Below are 14,661 nucleotides of genomic sequence, written 5' to 3'. Positions count from 1 at the left end.
ATAAACTCAAACTCCAGATAAAGATGAATTTAGCTGAAAAATGAAGGGAAAAGGAAATGCAATCTCCTACCTGTTCTCGGGGGCTATTGGGGCTCTGCCCAGTCTCCAGTGCCCAGTGGATACGCTGGAAGGGCAGGACAACATCTCCAGTGCCTGCAGGGTCAAACACAGGGTCCCCCTCTGGGATGTGGATGTTCAGAAACTCCGCAGGACAGCCAGGTTTCTCTGTCCCCAGGATGTCTGAAAGCACGTGGAAACCTGCCAGAGAACCAAACATGGGCAGTTGTTGGGATGACGGTCACCAGCACCTGGAATAGATGATGCTCCAGGTACTCCTGGTTAGACCTCATGAGTAAGGAAAGTGTATTCATGGACTGGGGTGGAGGAACTCAGACAGAAGTTCAGAGACCATCTGCAGGCCACTGTTTTTCCAGGAGCAATGCTCAGCCATTACTTCCCTGAACTCCCCCTCGCTGATGTCCTTCAAAAGACCAGTGGTTGCTTCTGAGGTTGAGCTCAGTGACTCTTGGCCTGTTTGAGCTTTAGTGGAATGGGAAAATGTGCCTCCAAGGAGAAGCTAAATGGTACCACACCAATGTCTACCCCTCCAATGGCTCATCTCAGCATTGAGCACCCCCATGAAGCCATCTGGGGACCTATAAGAACTTTGAGCTGCGTGAATCTGATTTGTCTCCACATCTCTGACAATTTCAGCCTGTTCCTCAGTGAGCCAGCAGCTCCCAGGGACTCCAGACCCCTCTGGAGCAACAGCAGAAACTGCTCTGGCTTGTAGCACTTCTGCCCAGCAACCACACACCATGCGGCTCTTATCAGATCTGTCAGTTGTTTTACAATCAGATAACTCTACTGCTAAAACAAATGAGGAAGTTTCTAAGTGACAAATATCGGTATTTGTCAAAGGTCACCAAAACTTCATGCCTGTTGTATGACACATGGACAGCATTTTGGTAGGGCAACAAGCAAGGTTCTGCCTTTAGGATGTGGGCTTGAACTGAAGCAGCGGGTATGAGGAGAGCTCTGATGTACCATCTGGGGGCATGAGAAACAAATGTCTTCCCCTCCTTGGCAGTTCCCAGCTCTTACCAAAGAATACAGCCAGCACAGTTGTGTTTCTCTTGGAGGGCAGCCCAGAAGGTCCCTGTGCCACCGTGTTGCTGAGTTGGCGAGCATTGGGTACATGGGGCTCCTGAAGGGCCTGGTAGACACCGTCTGCATAGTTGGCCGGCAGGAGACGCAGAAACCGGGAACCTGTGACACCAGAGCATGGGTCCAACAGCACCCAGAAGCAGGGTACACCCATGTGTGTGAAGGTACAAGAAGAAAGAGATAGAAGGACACAGACAGTTTTGGTACCAAGGCCTACTCCCAGTGTTTCTTGCAACACTGGGAGTCCTTATAAAATGAAGAGAGATCCTGTGTGGGCATGTTCCCTTCCTGTTGTCCTTCTCCTCTCCCTCTGCAATCCCTTTGCTTTATGTGAGAGCTTAGTGGTGTGCTGCATGTAGTAACTGGAGTGATACTGAGCTGCCTGCCTTGACTATGCAATCATGTGTAAGCACAGCTATTGCTTGCACTGCAGAAATCAGGAGGGAACAGCCAGAGGGGCTGAGAAACACCCTGACTTCACACCAAAGGGTTTGAAAAGACCCTCCACTGCCATCCCCAGCCCTGGCACACACCCACTGAGCCGCGGCTGTGGTGCTGCAGGTTGTTGTACCAGCCATCATAGCGCTGCACCTCCCAGGGGATGTTCTTCTGGGCTCCTGGAAGAGACAAACCTACATGGTGAGCAGCAAAATAATGCATGGAAAGAGCGTTTCCACTATAAAATCATATTATGCTGTTATATTTTCCCCATATTCTTTCTGAAACCTTCTGTACAAACAGGTATTTTGAGAAGTTTTGCCCTCTTCTGAGGAATTATCTATGTATGAAGCAGAAATTAATGGTTGGGATCCTGATATTTCTAAATCAATGCATATGATTTCTGGCTCCCACCACTCTGCTCTCAAATGATCTTCATTTTCTCCTCTCCATGCCAAAAATCCTCTCTTACTTCTCACCACCTGGGGTTACGCTCTCCTCTTTGCACTGTGTATTAACTATCAACCTATACCAATAAGCATGCGCCTTGTTTTACCTCTGTTAATGTTCATCACACTAGGAAGAAGCTCCTTTTCCTGGTTACAAGCTGTGCACTCACACAGAGCAATAGAGGAGTCTCCAAGACTGCTGGCTCCACATACTCAGGATCTTGCTCCATTTTCTTAGCTCCTCACAAAATGAATCATCTTCCCTCCGATAAAGTAACACCTGAAACTCTGCTGTATCCAGGCTCTGCCCTTGGACACCCTTCCCAGAAACTGTTCTTACCACCCAAGGTCCACGACATCAGTAGAACCACTGTCAAACTCAGCATCATCTCTGTGTGCTGCATCTGCCTCTGGGTCCCCTGAAGAAGCAATCTGCAAATAGGATGAGAAATGAGCTAGAGCTGGCTTCTCCAGGAGGCACCATCCTTGGAAGTATTTAAAAGATGCGCAGATATAGTGCTCAGGGACATGGCTTAGTGGCAGACTTGGCCATGCTAAATTAATAGATGGACTTGACCACCTTAGAGGTTTTCTCCAATCTAAGTAATTCTGGGATCCTATGATCTACAGACCATACTGTCTGTATGACTCCCTCTTGTAGTGTTTACTACTGCCATCCATCATCAGTACTACCCAATTTGGGCTGTAGGAAGGAAGCAGGGTGCCTATCAACCTGGCCTGAGATGGTCCTTCTGCTGAAGCAGGACCAGGTAGCCCCAACTGTAGGTTATAAGTTCATTATCCACGGTCTTAAGCTCTGCCAACTCAGTTAATACAAATAAGCTCATCCTTACAGAAACAGACATTTAAACCACTGGTTTCTCTGCACTCACATTGTTTTATCCAAACAAAACTAAGCTGTGGACACAATGGAACAACTACAGCATGCAGTCAGGTGCCTCAAAATGTGCTAAATTTGCAGGTAACTCTGTGTCACTTCTCAGTTTATCTTCTTACAAATGCTTGAAGACACCCTTGGGACCAGTCTTTCTTGTGACGCCTTACTATGTTAATTCCCACAAAGACCCTGAAACCAGAGCAAATGTCACCAACGGGACATGAACCTTCAAATTCTTGGCCAACATCTGACTGTACAGAGGGATTCCTAGCCATAAACAGCAAAAATTATCCTTTTTTAAAATCACAAATGATATAATGCTGCCACCAGTTTTCCACGCACAGGAATACCAAACTTGGATACGACTCCGATTATTATCTGTGGCACAATTATAATGCCTACGTCAGTAAGCATATTATCAACATGCCTGATGAAGTGGGCTGAGATTTACCATTTGTTGTTAATTGCACTTGTGAAGTTGGATACTTATTTCCAGGTTGTGAACGCGGCATAGAAACCTGAATTAATGCACTGCCATCAGAGATCTCTGGAGTGCCAGGAGCGGCAGAACCCATTCACCATCACCACGTGATTTGTCTCCTGCTAGATTTCTCTCCTGCTTACCCACAGTTTACAGAGTCACAACCCTCATCTACAGCTGAGGCCTGAAAGTGAAGATCTACCAAAGTCAGAAAATGTGGCATGAAGCCATGACCCAAAGCACAACACCGTAGGTACAGCACAGCACCTGTTCCTTTCCCCTTGCTTGTTCACACTGAGCGCGAGAGAAAATAATTTTGAGAATCCCTTCCGTCTCTGAGCATACCTCTCATTTTCTCAGCTAAGGGAATTACTCTTGATTCAGACAAGAGACAAGAGGCTCGCTCTCGTGTACTTCTTATCTCTTATCACCCAGTCCATCCCAGACTCTGGGGAGGCCTTGAAGAACTTCCAGCCCTGGGCAGACGGAGTCAAGGCCAGTATGATACAATCAATGTGTCTGCCTTGATCCAAGCAGTAGGTTGGCTGATAGAATCCTGGACCATGCACTCTTTTCCATCAGTGTGAAACTTCCCTGTCATGCCTTTCCATTACCTCTGCGCTTTCCCATGAATTATTATCATATCTAGAGTGTATCTCTCCCAGCCAATCCTCAAGTGCAATCTCTCTTTCCTAGGAACATTTCTTCACAGCAGAACTTGGACTGTGTGGGCATGGGGGGCACTGACATGTGCCTCCTGTCTGTCTTTCTCCAGCCATTGCTGGGAACCCCTTCAAAGGCAAGGCTGAGTGACATCAATCCTTACAGAATATCCTCAAAAAGGGGAAGACACACATCTAAGCTCGGTACCCCATGTCCAAGGAAGATGGATCTCCCAAGAGCAGTACTCAGCTGTCCCCAGTTCTCCTTCCCCACTCTTTCCTGGGATGATTTCCATGAGTTGAGGACCAGTTGCCTGGCTTCTCCAGAAAGATCCTCCTCTTTTCACAAGTGCCTCCAAGCCTCCCAAACTACCCAGTGGTTTCTCTGACATAATGAAATTGAGAGCAGCCTTGGAAGCCCATGGAGCAGTTTGTTGATTGAAAGATTTCCAGGTTTGGTTCCAAAGACTTGTAAAACATACCAGAAGGTTTTCAAGGTCTGATGAGCCCTCCAGGCTTTGCTGTTCCACAGATACCCTGTGCTGCCTTGGGAAAACTACTCCCTCTATCTGCACCCGATGGAAGCAAAGATCAGCTTCCTCAGTCCAGTCTTCTCCCATCAGAGAGGAAACCTGTGGCCTAAAACTGAACTTCTACATCCCTCTGAGTATGTTGAAACCCTGATGCAGATAACACAAGCATGCGGCTTCCTCCCACAGCTGGGAATCCAGCTCCACCTGATCTCAGCAGATTTGGCTCCCCCCAAGTCAGATCCTCTAAACATCCCCGGAGGCCTTTCCAGAGCCATGTGTCTGCCAGGACTATGAGGCCCATCAGCATCTTGGAGAAGTGGCAGCCCTGTGGCACGGCTAAGTGTTATCATGTAGGTAGAAAAGAGCAAATTCAAGGCACCTGTGAAGCCTGGAGCCTGATCCCTATGGTCCCAGTTAGTCACAGATTCTTTTCTTGGTTCCCCTGCCATGCTGGTGGGACAGACTGAGGGACTGACACTTAGCCAGCCAGCACTGGGGTTTGGGGTCAGGCTGCATCTCTCTGGCCTTGGATGTTATCCTGAAAACAACAAAGCTGGGAACACACTGTGGATGACATTCACACAGGGATTGGTCCCACCTGGGAACACTCTTGGGACCACATGCTCCAGTGCCACCACGGTGTACATTAGACATTCCCTCCTCAGGTGAGACATAAATCCCTTGGGGTTCCTACCTGCCCACATAGTGCCCTGTGCCCACACAAGACACAGACATGCATAACCCAAACTCCATGTCCTGTGCGTACCCTATTCTATAGCTGCAAACCCTCACATACAGGGATACGCGTGGCTCCATTGCATCACACAGGAGACAGGAGGGAGACATGCCTGACCCCATCCCACTCTGCCCTCACACAGGTATGGACACCCACAACACTAACATCCCAAGTCCTCCATGCAGGCAGGGACCAACCTCCCCAGTGCCCCATACAGGTGAGTGCTCCAAGCAGACCAGGGCATTAGCCCACATCCCTTAGTCCCCATGCAGAAAGGGACATATAGGCCCATTTCACCATTCCCTAAGCAGGAAATGACACCAGTGGCCTAGCCACTAGGAGCTCAACAAGGTGGGGAGCCATGTCCCCATCCCACCCTGTCCATCAAGTTGGCACAAAATGTGTGGCCCAACCCCTTCCATTCACTACACAAGCAGGGACATGCATAGTCCCCTTCACGCAGTGTCCTCAATGCAAGAAGAGCAAGGAGTAGCACAACCCTTTGACCTCGCCACTCCCTACAGACAGCCACAAACCTTATCTCCCCCCATGCAGAGGGGACAGGAGCATCCCGGATCTCTCAGACCCCACGCAGGCAAGGATAAGCAGAGCTCCGATCCCTCAGACTCCACATTGGACACAGATGTCCAGCACCATCCAACCCCCCGCGCACGTGAGTCACGCGTGGAACCGATTCTCTGCCCTCCGCGCAGGCAGCGACCCCCAACACCCCCTTTTCCCCCACGCAGGGGAGGACAGGACTCGGGGCACTCACCTGTCCGGCGGTGCACACGGCAGTGCGGCGGGGCGGGCCGTGCCGGCATTTACATAGCGCTCCGCGCCCGCCGCCGCCTATAAGAACCGTGCGCGGGACGGTGCCACCCAAGAGCCGCCGCTACTGCCGCCGCCAGCAGGTAAGTAGCTGCAGAACGGCTGCCGCGCCCCGCGCCGCCCCGCCCAAGTCCCGCTGCCCGCCACCGCCGCTCCCATGGGGCGCCCCGATCCGCCCGCAGCCCTTCTCGAGCTCCGGGGAGCGGGAGCCCCCCGCGCGGTTATACGGCTCCCGGCTAGGTGAGCGTGGGGAGGAAAGGACGAATCGCTGCCCTAAATTCAGTTATTCCTTATCTCGTTTTGACCCTCTTCCAAGGGTGGGAAAATAAATATCTCCATCCCTGAACTGCAGCATTGCTCAGTTTCCAAGGGTGAGGAATGGCCCTGGAAGTTTTAGTGGGAAATACCAATCTGCAGCTCTCAGCAACACAATCTAGGATTGCTGTTGACTCTGCTGCAAAGTTTGGACTGGACTTGCAGCTTGACACATTCTATGGCAGGGAAATATGATTTCTGTCAGTGGAAACTGCTAAGGTTCCAACATTCTTCCTCCCTGGCCCTTCACCCTTGCCAGTACAGACAGAAGATAAACTTGTTTTTTAAAATGTCAATTTCTACTAAATGACTGAACTCTTCCTTGAAGAAATCTTTCATCTTTTAACCTCTGCACACAAACAGAGGAGATGGCAGGGGCTCTGGGGCTGCATGTGTGCTTCTGCATTGGATGATGCTTTCCAAGGTGCAGAAACTTCCATTTCTTCTGAGCTGCAGGTCCCAGTTTTCCACTTAAAAGATGTGAAAATACCAGGGAATTGGTCGTCTTTGCAGGAATTCAAGTGAGCATGGTTGGGCTGGCAGCAACAGAAAGCACCATTTCCCTGAAAACTCCCCCCAAAACTGCTCTCAGAAGTGTAGAAGAAATGCAGGCATCCTTTGATACTGTCTGAAGGTTAAAGTTAGATCAAAATGGAAACATTTTCCACATTATGTGCTGTGTTTTCAGTTCTTACTTGCTGCTTGTGGTTTATTTTAATTGGCAAAGGGTTGCGTTTTGGTGGATGCAGTTAGGGAAAGCATTCCTTTCCTTCAGGCACTTTTTGAAGTCAGGCCAAAGATGTAGTGGGAAGAGTGACATTCAAGCCATCAGGATTTGACTAGCTGTAGTCTAAATGAGTTGTTTATTTCTGCTCTTATAGACTCCTATCTCAGACTATAGACTCTGTGTGCATGTTTGATGGAACCCTCTGACTGGAGGGTATTATTCAACCTAATATTGGAACTCAGTTACAGCTCCTTCTTGTCAGGTAATCCAAGTGGCAATGGTTCTGCAAGGCTGGCCATCTCTGTGCTTAGCTGTCCAGGGAAATATGTTGGAACAGTTACAGCCAAACAATGCAAGCTGAGCTCTGTAAGTATGCTTGGTGGCTCTGTTACTCTGGAACTGAGTGTCCAGATGAGAGCTGGAGCAGATGTGAGCCAGGCAATTTCCTTGCAAAACCAAGTGTCTGTTAAATTGTTTGCTATAATGGTCTCTGTTTCTTGATGGAGAGGTATTCTGAAACAAAGTATTGCTGCCCCCAAGAAACTGATTTAAGACTCTTAGTGCAATTCCCTCCCACTTCAGGGGATTTGAGACTCACACTTTTGTGGCTGAATTGCTTTGGGTTGGATCTTACCTAAAAATATGATTATTATTGTTTTCAGAAAGTAAGAATAAAATAAACTCCTCCATGCAGGGACAGAATGAAATTATATTTGATCATGAGTCATATTAGCTCTGGCATTCCCTGACTTCTGAAGACTTCCCAGGGTAGTTGCATACAGAGATGCTATTAAATAAGGAAAATGAAAGGACAAAGCATGTAATTGGTTTTAGTGGAAAAGATCTAATCCAGAAATGGAAGATCTGTAATTGCTAGGACTGAAGCGTTAGTGGGAGTTGAAAGTAATCAATGGGAATTGCACAGGTCGTCTGCTGCTTGGTCTCATGTAGCTCAGTCTGCTACACCTCGATGTTTGTTCCTGATGCTTACATGCTCCAGTGCCTTGTGTTCTTGGACCCATATCCCAAGACTGTACTTTGCAGTTCCCGGGAAAAGCCTCTGAGGAGTGAGAGTAGAAATGGAGGTGGTGGGTATGCTCTGCTTGGTGTTGGTGCCCCTGGCTGGGATAATTCTGCTTCTGTGAAGTTAACATTCTCAGTGATTCCTTGTCATTTTGGATGAATGCTGCATGTTCCAGCTCAGAGGAGCAGTGCCTGCTGGCTTGCAGACTTCCTGGAAGGGCACTCCACAAAGTGGAAGGCTCTGGTCACATCAGCTGGAAGGGGATACCCAGCTCTGCCTGGGGAGGAGCCGCTCAGCAGGTTTCTGGGCTTGGGCTGCTCCCCACAACTACGGTTGTGGTTCCTCACACTGCCATGAGCCCTGGCTAAGCACTGAGCCAGGCGCCTCCTCTCCACCCCTGAGGGCTTTGGGTACTCCTCTGCTGGGCAGTATTTCACTGGGCTTATTTCCTTGCAGCGTTACATTTTCTTGTCCCTCTGGAACAAGAAATTGAGGCCATCCTTTCACAGCTGGTTCTTCCAGAGCTGAGCTGGTGACCACAGACTGGAACTGGTGACCACAGACTGGAGAAGCCAACGAGGCAGCCTGAGGCCTGTGCTGTGACCACCTCTCCCACCATCTCCTGGAGGTGCAAAATGACTCTCTTTGATGGCATCTACCCCTTCTACACACAGCAGAGGAAGAGTTTTGTGTTCGATGTCAGCACCATCATTGTGGTTATCATCTTCCTGACACTGGCTTCCACCTTCCTGCTCATCATCCCAGGCATCCGTGGACGGGCGGTGCGTGACCCTTCTCCCAGGGATAAGCATCCACTCTCCTCGTTTTGGATGCCAGGGTGACTCCGGCTGGCTCAGGGTGAGGCAGGAGGAAAGCCAGGGGCTGTTCTCCATGCCTGACATCCCATCTCTCTCCACACAGAGACTGTACTGGATGGTTCGTGTTCTCTTCAGCCTGATGGTGGGAGCAGTGATTGTTGGTAAGTGCTGCACACCCCTCCAAGGGCAGTTCTGAGAGTAAGATTTTGCCCTGGGGCAGAGTCTGGGTCCAGCATGATTGGTGGCTTGGCAGGAGCTGGTTCCCCTACCCCTGCTGCACAAAACAGCAATGCAGCTCTCAGGTGGGCTTCCTTACCATTTGGACCATTGAATCATAAAATCATTACGGTTGGAAGGATCACTAGGCTCATCTCATCCAACCGTCAACCCATCCCCGCCATGCCCACTAACCATGTCCCTCACTGTCATATCTCCATGGTTCTTGAACACCTCCAGGGATGGTGACTCCACCACCTCCCTGGGCAGCATGGTACAGTGCAGCACTGCTCTCACAGCTCTGTTGCCCTTCTCTGGACACATTCCAGGGCCTCTGTGTCTTGCTGACAGTGAGGGGCCCAACACTGAGCACAGCTCTGGAGGTGCAGTCTCAACAGTGCTGACTATAGGAGATGGTCACCTTCATGCTCTTGCTGGCTGCACTGTTTCTGACACAAGCCAGAATGCTGATGGACTTCTTGGCTACCTGGGCATGCTGCTGGCTCAAGTTCAGCTGAGTGCTGAACAATAGCCCTGGATCCTTTTCCTCTCACAGATTGCCACCCACTCTGCCCCAGACCTGTAGCAATGCTTGGGGTTGTTATGGCCAAACACAGGATCAGGCCCTTGGTCGTGTTGAAGCTCATCCCATTGGCCTCAGCCCATCAATGCAGCCTGTCTGGATCCCTCTGTAGGGCCTTCCTGCTCTCATGCAGATCAGCACTTCCTCCCAACTTGGTGTCATCTGCAGACTTACTGAGGGTGCACTCAGTCCCATCACCCAAATCACCAATAAAGATGTAAAACAGGGCTGGTCCCAATACTGACCCCAGCACAGGGGCTGTGAGCACTTGGTGTGCTCGTGTGCACTTCTGAGTCTTTGGCTGTTCTAATGTCACTGAGGAGCTCCATGTTCCTCCAGCTGCACAGCCTAGTGCCAAGAAGAGCGTGGATAAGGAGCTTGGACTGCAACCAGAAAATTTGGAGCCTTGCAGTGATGTAGAGTGAGCAAGAGAAAACAAAATAGAGTCAGGATGGAAGTAGGGGGTAGAGGCTTTCTAAGGAGCAAGGCAGGAGAGAATTTGATTGGGCAGAGAGCAAGAAATCTTCTGTAATTAATGGGACTGATACTTGGAAGCAGCAGGGTCCAGACTGTGGGCATCTCAGATTTGGACAGAGCTGTGGGGTGTATGAGCAGCAGCTGAAGGGAGGGGAGGGAGGATGATGGGTGAGAAGTGCAACATGACCCTAAATCAAGGTAACTGTCCAGGAGCCCTCCAAGGAAAGGCATTAAAGGCCGGGGCAGATAGCAAAAAGCTTCTTGGAGCAAGACGATGAGGCACAACCTAAATATGCCCTAGGTCAACTCGAGGATAGAAGAACATAGCCAGAATGTGAGTGGCCACAGCACTCTGCTTTCTGACATGTGGGTTGCAGGGCCTGGTCTGCCTGCAGTGACCCTCTGCTTGGAAATGTCCAGGCTCTGGGAGATGCTCCCAGAAATGCTGGGCTGCAGCTGGTGGAGGGGTGGGGACAGCAGCTTGCTCCACAGCCTGAACCAGTTCAGCCATCGCTCAGCCCTGGAGAGCCATCCAGCGCTGCTCTCTGGACAGGGATGCAGCCAGGTGCTGCTTGGGCACGCACGAAGAATTGATTGTTTTAAAGCCAGAGTCAGGATTTCTGTCCAGAGGCAGCAAGGCACACTCAGTGCTGCAGCCAAGATACAGAGCTGCTGCTGGATCAGTGCTCTCACAAGTTGACCCAGCTTACCCTCAGGCAGGTTTGAAAGGTCTTGTGCAGCCTGAGGTTCAGTCCTCACCCTTAATTATAACTGCTAGAAAATTAAGTCCATCGCAAAGTGAAAGTGTTTCAGAAAAGAAACTTAAAACACATAAAAACATAGGAAAGGATTCCAGTTGTTCCTTCTCTCCCAGATGAAATGGCAGCACTGACCACCCCTCTCCACCATTTCTATTTGACAAAAACTCCAGTGACTTTTTATTATTCACTAACAGCGTGATCAGAGAGCTTAATAATGGCAGTGAAACTCACCCTGCTGCTGAGGCTGAGGAATGAGCTCATTTCTGAGCCTGGTCCCCCAGGGATGCGGTGCTTGCCATGGTGGGGAGCGTGTGGGGAAGTGCCGAAGAGGATGGTCAAAGTGGGTTCAGGTTGTGGGGATCAGCTCTCCCCGCCTGCAGGACCGAGGGAGTGGATGCTGAGCGAGAGGACAAGAGCTGTGCCAGGGCGTGGGAGGCTGGTTGTGGCATGTCGTTTTGGCTGAGTCATCTCTCCTGCCCTTCTTACACTCCCTTGCAGTGCTGCAGTGGGAGTGCAGCAGCTTGTGCTTGCCCTGAGCTTAGTAAAGCCCTGGAGCAAACCCTCTTTAACCCTAATGGAACTCTTTCTGGCAGTTGTCCAGTTCACGGGGGACTGGGAGAGCGGCTGGGTGACAGCAAACACCTCCTACAAATCCTTCAGCCACGCCATGGTCAATGTGGACATCGGGCTGCACATCGGCCTGGCAGGGGTAAACATCACACTGGTGGGTGAGTGCTATTTCCCTTTCTCTTCAATCACAGCTCTGTTGAGACCACGGCCATAGGAGGTCTCCGAGAGCTTTTTTGATAGCCTTGGTTTTACTAGACGATCTTGGGCAACCTCTTGGCTGTCAGTACCCATTCTACTGGGCCACAGCAGGACCTTAATCCTCTTCCTCTGGCAGGAAACCCAGTGAATCAGGTCAATGAGACCATCAACTACAACGAGCACTTTGCCTGGAGCTTCGATGCAGACTACGACCACAGCTATAGCGGAGGCCTGGAGAAGGGACTGCCTAGCCCCATCCTCTACGTGGCGGAGAAGTTCACCACACACAGCCCCTGCAACGTGCACAGGCAGTACCGCATCTCCAGCCACTACACATCAGCCAGTCTCTGGTGAGCCCTTCTCTGCAATGATGTGGCCTTGTTCCTAGGACTGTCAGGGTGGTGAGTGGTGGGTGGCAATTGCAAGTTGCTATAAGGAGAGCCATGTGTGTGGAGGGGGCTCTCTGCGGTCTGCTTTCAGACTACTGGCCCAGTGCAAGAAGCTCCTGGACCACAGCTGAAGGCTTCCCTTGTAACCTACCAAGTTCAGAGATACTGCAAACAGCTCATACCTACTTCTACAGGTGTCTCAGTCCCATGTGCTGCTCTCTGTGGTCTACCCTGCACTGCACTTAGGGAGATGAGGTGGTGTAGATATGCTATCTGTGCTTTTGCTTTCTGGACATGGCAGTGTGAGCATTACATATCTCCCAGCTCAGTCTGGGAGACCAGGGATCACCCCAGCCTGCCCACAGAGCTTCTTGACCTCATGCAGTGCAACCAAAACCCCAGATCTCCCTCCTGGAAGTCCTTAGGTAGAGCATCCTAGTCAGTGGCACTTGTACATATAGTTCATTGGTCTTCTCTTGTCTCTAGGGTGGCCTTTTGCACTTGGCTCATCTCCAATATGCTCTTCTCCACACCCGTCATAGTCTATGGAGGCTACATGATCCTGGTCACAGGGGCCTTTATGATTTTTGCACTGCTCTCCTTCTCCACTGTGAGGAACTCCCTTGTGTGCCCAATCCAATTTGGGACCACATCCCTGCAGATAGGCTATGGGGGATCTTTCTGGCTCACACTAGCAGTAGGTAAGTACATCAAGCTACATTAGGTCCCACCACCATGTGCCCTCTGGGTGTGCAAGAACCCCAGGGCTTTCTCCTCTCCAGTGGAAGTGAGGGAGCTTGAGATTGCAGCCCAGTTTAGGCTTACCCTGTGTCTTGATGCAACAGCTCCCAGCAGAGTTACACAGAGGGCTGGCAGAACTGGGAGAAGCATCACTGTCTTGACGGTGGTGAAGAGATTTTTAGCTCCTGAGTTGCAGCAGTGCAAAGAATTGGGGATCAATTGTCTGGGTTTTAAGACTTAAGTTCTGGGATTTTGTGGTGGTCAGCACAAGCAGCTGAAACCACCTCATGGAGTGGAAGGCCATCTTCTTTAAGAGAAGGTGTCCCTTGGTTGGGTGCCATTGAAGTAGGGATATGGGCTGGGAAATGTACTGATGTTTACAGGATTGCTCATGGAGAGCATTTTGTTTTCCAGGCTTGATCTGTTTTGTGGCTGGAATCACTGTTGTTGCACTGCACTACTTCAACTCTCACCTACTGAAAACTTTCTTTGATCTCCGTGAAGACAAAGCAGAGGACTATCAAGAGATGACTGAAGTGTATGTCAACCTTCGGTTCATGAACAGTACACTGTCTCCTCCTCAACCCTCCGAACTTACCCTTCATGACATCAGAAAGTAGAGTTTTCCTACTTGTTACCTGAAAGCGGGCCTAAGAGTGCAGAGCACAGACACTTCTTGATGTCTTCTGAGACTCATCTATCCACCTAGTTGCCTTGGAAGAGTGCACAAGTCCATGTTAGGATGAGGACTTGCTCAGAACTGCCTATGCAATCCCTGATTGTCCTCTGCAGGCTACAGGCAGTATAGCTCAGACCTGCAACCTGAGCTGCAAACTCACCTGGAGATCCTTGTCTGAGGAATAACTCCTGTTCCTGCTCTATGCCCTGCCACAGCTTGGTGCAGGGAGTTTCTGATGGCCAGTTCCCATACCAGTGGGTGAGATTTCCCATACTGGTAAGATTTGTCTTTGAGGGTGCCCACTACTCCAACAGCCAGCAACCAAACACAGTATTTCCCAAGCACTGACATCTAGTGTAGACCTCTAGATGTTCCTAGTAAAGCCAGGCACAGGTCCAAACTCCCCCAGGATGGATGCTGTGTGAGCCAGGGTATAAAAGATAGTTACAGAATTAAAGACTGAGCAAACATTCTAAGGAGCTTGCCAGTGGGAATGTGGTGATGTGATTGTTTTCACTTTCAGACTTGGGTTTTATTAGATAAGAATAGTAGCCCAACACGGACCAAAAAGATGCCATTGGGAAGATGGGAGAGAGGAGAGTGTAATTACACCCATTCTCTTGGATGGGCTCCATCCAGGTGGAGCACACTTGGACTGGCTGGGCTTATCACAAAATGCAGCCCTGAGTCAGCCCCAGCCTGCCTGTATCAAGGTAAGAAACTGAGTGCATCAAGTTACATGATTGCAAACAAAAGATGAGCTCTGGCACTGAACCCACCGGCCCTGTGAGACTTCCGTTGGCATGTGCAAGGAGGTAGTCATCTCTGGATGCTGAAGAAGGACTCTTACTGCTTCATTAGGTTACTTTCTCCTGTCATGTGATATCTGTGTCGCTTTGGAGTGATTTGTTGCTGGCAAGAATTATTGGTTTTAATGATTTTTTACTGAAAACTACTTCTTGGAAACA

General features: G+C 50.0%; 2 protein-coding genes across 3 annotated transcripts in view; one reads left to right on the top strand and one right to left on the bottom strand.

The window, feature by feature from the left end:
- Positions 1–11,558, bottom strand: part of DUOX2 (dual oxidase 2) — a 26,605-nt gene extending 15,047 nt beyond the window's left edge. The window contains exons 1-5 of one of the 2 annotated variants that reach the window (XM_015872314.2): positions 11,348–11,558; positions 2,395–2,486; positions 1,701–1,784; positions 1,105–1,269; positions 71–258 (exon numbers count right to left, since the gene is read on the bottom strand). In XM_015872314.2, coding sequence (XP_015727800.1) covers positions 71–258; positions 1,105–1,269; positions 1,701–1,784; positions 2,395–2,458 — 501 coding nt within the window. In that variant the 5' untranslated portion in view covers positions 2,459–2,486; positions 11,348–11,558. Of the gene's footprint in view, positions 1–70; positions 259–1,104; positions 1,270–1,700; positions 1,785–2,394; positions 2,487–6,139; positions 6,252–11,347 lie in introns of those variants that run through there. The other variant, XM_015872312.2, reaches the window with a different exon arrangement.
- LOC107318485 (dual oxidase maturation factor 1) lies at positions 6,199–14,661 on the top strand. Its single transcript, XM_015872337.2, has 7 exons — positions 6,199–6,278; positions 8,718–9,043; positions 9,183–9,240; positions 11,710–11,844; positions 12,021–12,234; positions 12,760–12,974; positions 13,429–14,661. The coding sequence occupies exons 2-7, from the start codon at positions 8,897–8,899 to the stop codon at positions 13,632–13,634; spliced, it is 975 nt and encodes a 324-aa protein (XP_015727823.1). The 5' UTR covers positions 6,199–6,278; positions 8,718–8,896; the 3' UTR covers positions 13,635–14,661.

The sequence above is a fragment of the Coturnix japonica genome, chromosome 10 (assembly GCF_001577835.2).
Source record: "Coturnix japonica isolate 7356 chromosome 10, Coturnix japonica 2.1, whole genome shotgun sequence".
Classification (NCBI taxonomy): Eukaryota; Metazoa; Chordata; class Aves; order Galliformes; family Phasianidae; genus Coturnix; species Coturnix japonica.
The sequence above is the reverse complement of the archived record's forward strand: the minus strand, read 5'-3'. Positions and strand labels throughout refer to the sequence as shown.

Coding starts and splice junctions, on each gene's coding strand:
- LOC107318485 (XM_015872337.2), top strand. CDS start 8,897: ATGACTCTCTTTGATGGCATCTACCCCTTCTACACACAGCAGAGGAAG. Junction 9,044..9,182: donor CAGGCATCCGTGGACGGGCG/GTGCGTGACCCT, acceptor CTCTCCACACAG/AGACTGTACTGGATGGTTCG. Junction 9,241..11,709: donor GGTGGGAGCAGTGATTGTTG/GTAAGTGCTGCA, acceptor TCTTTCTGGCAG/TTGTCCAGTTCACGGGGGAC.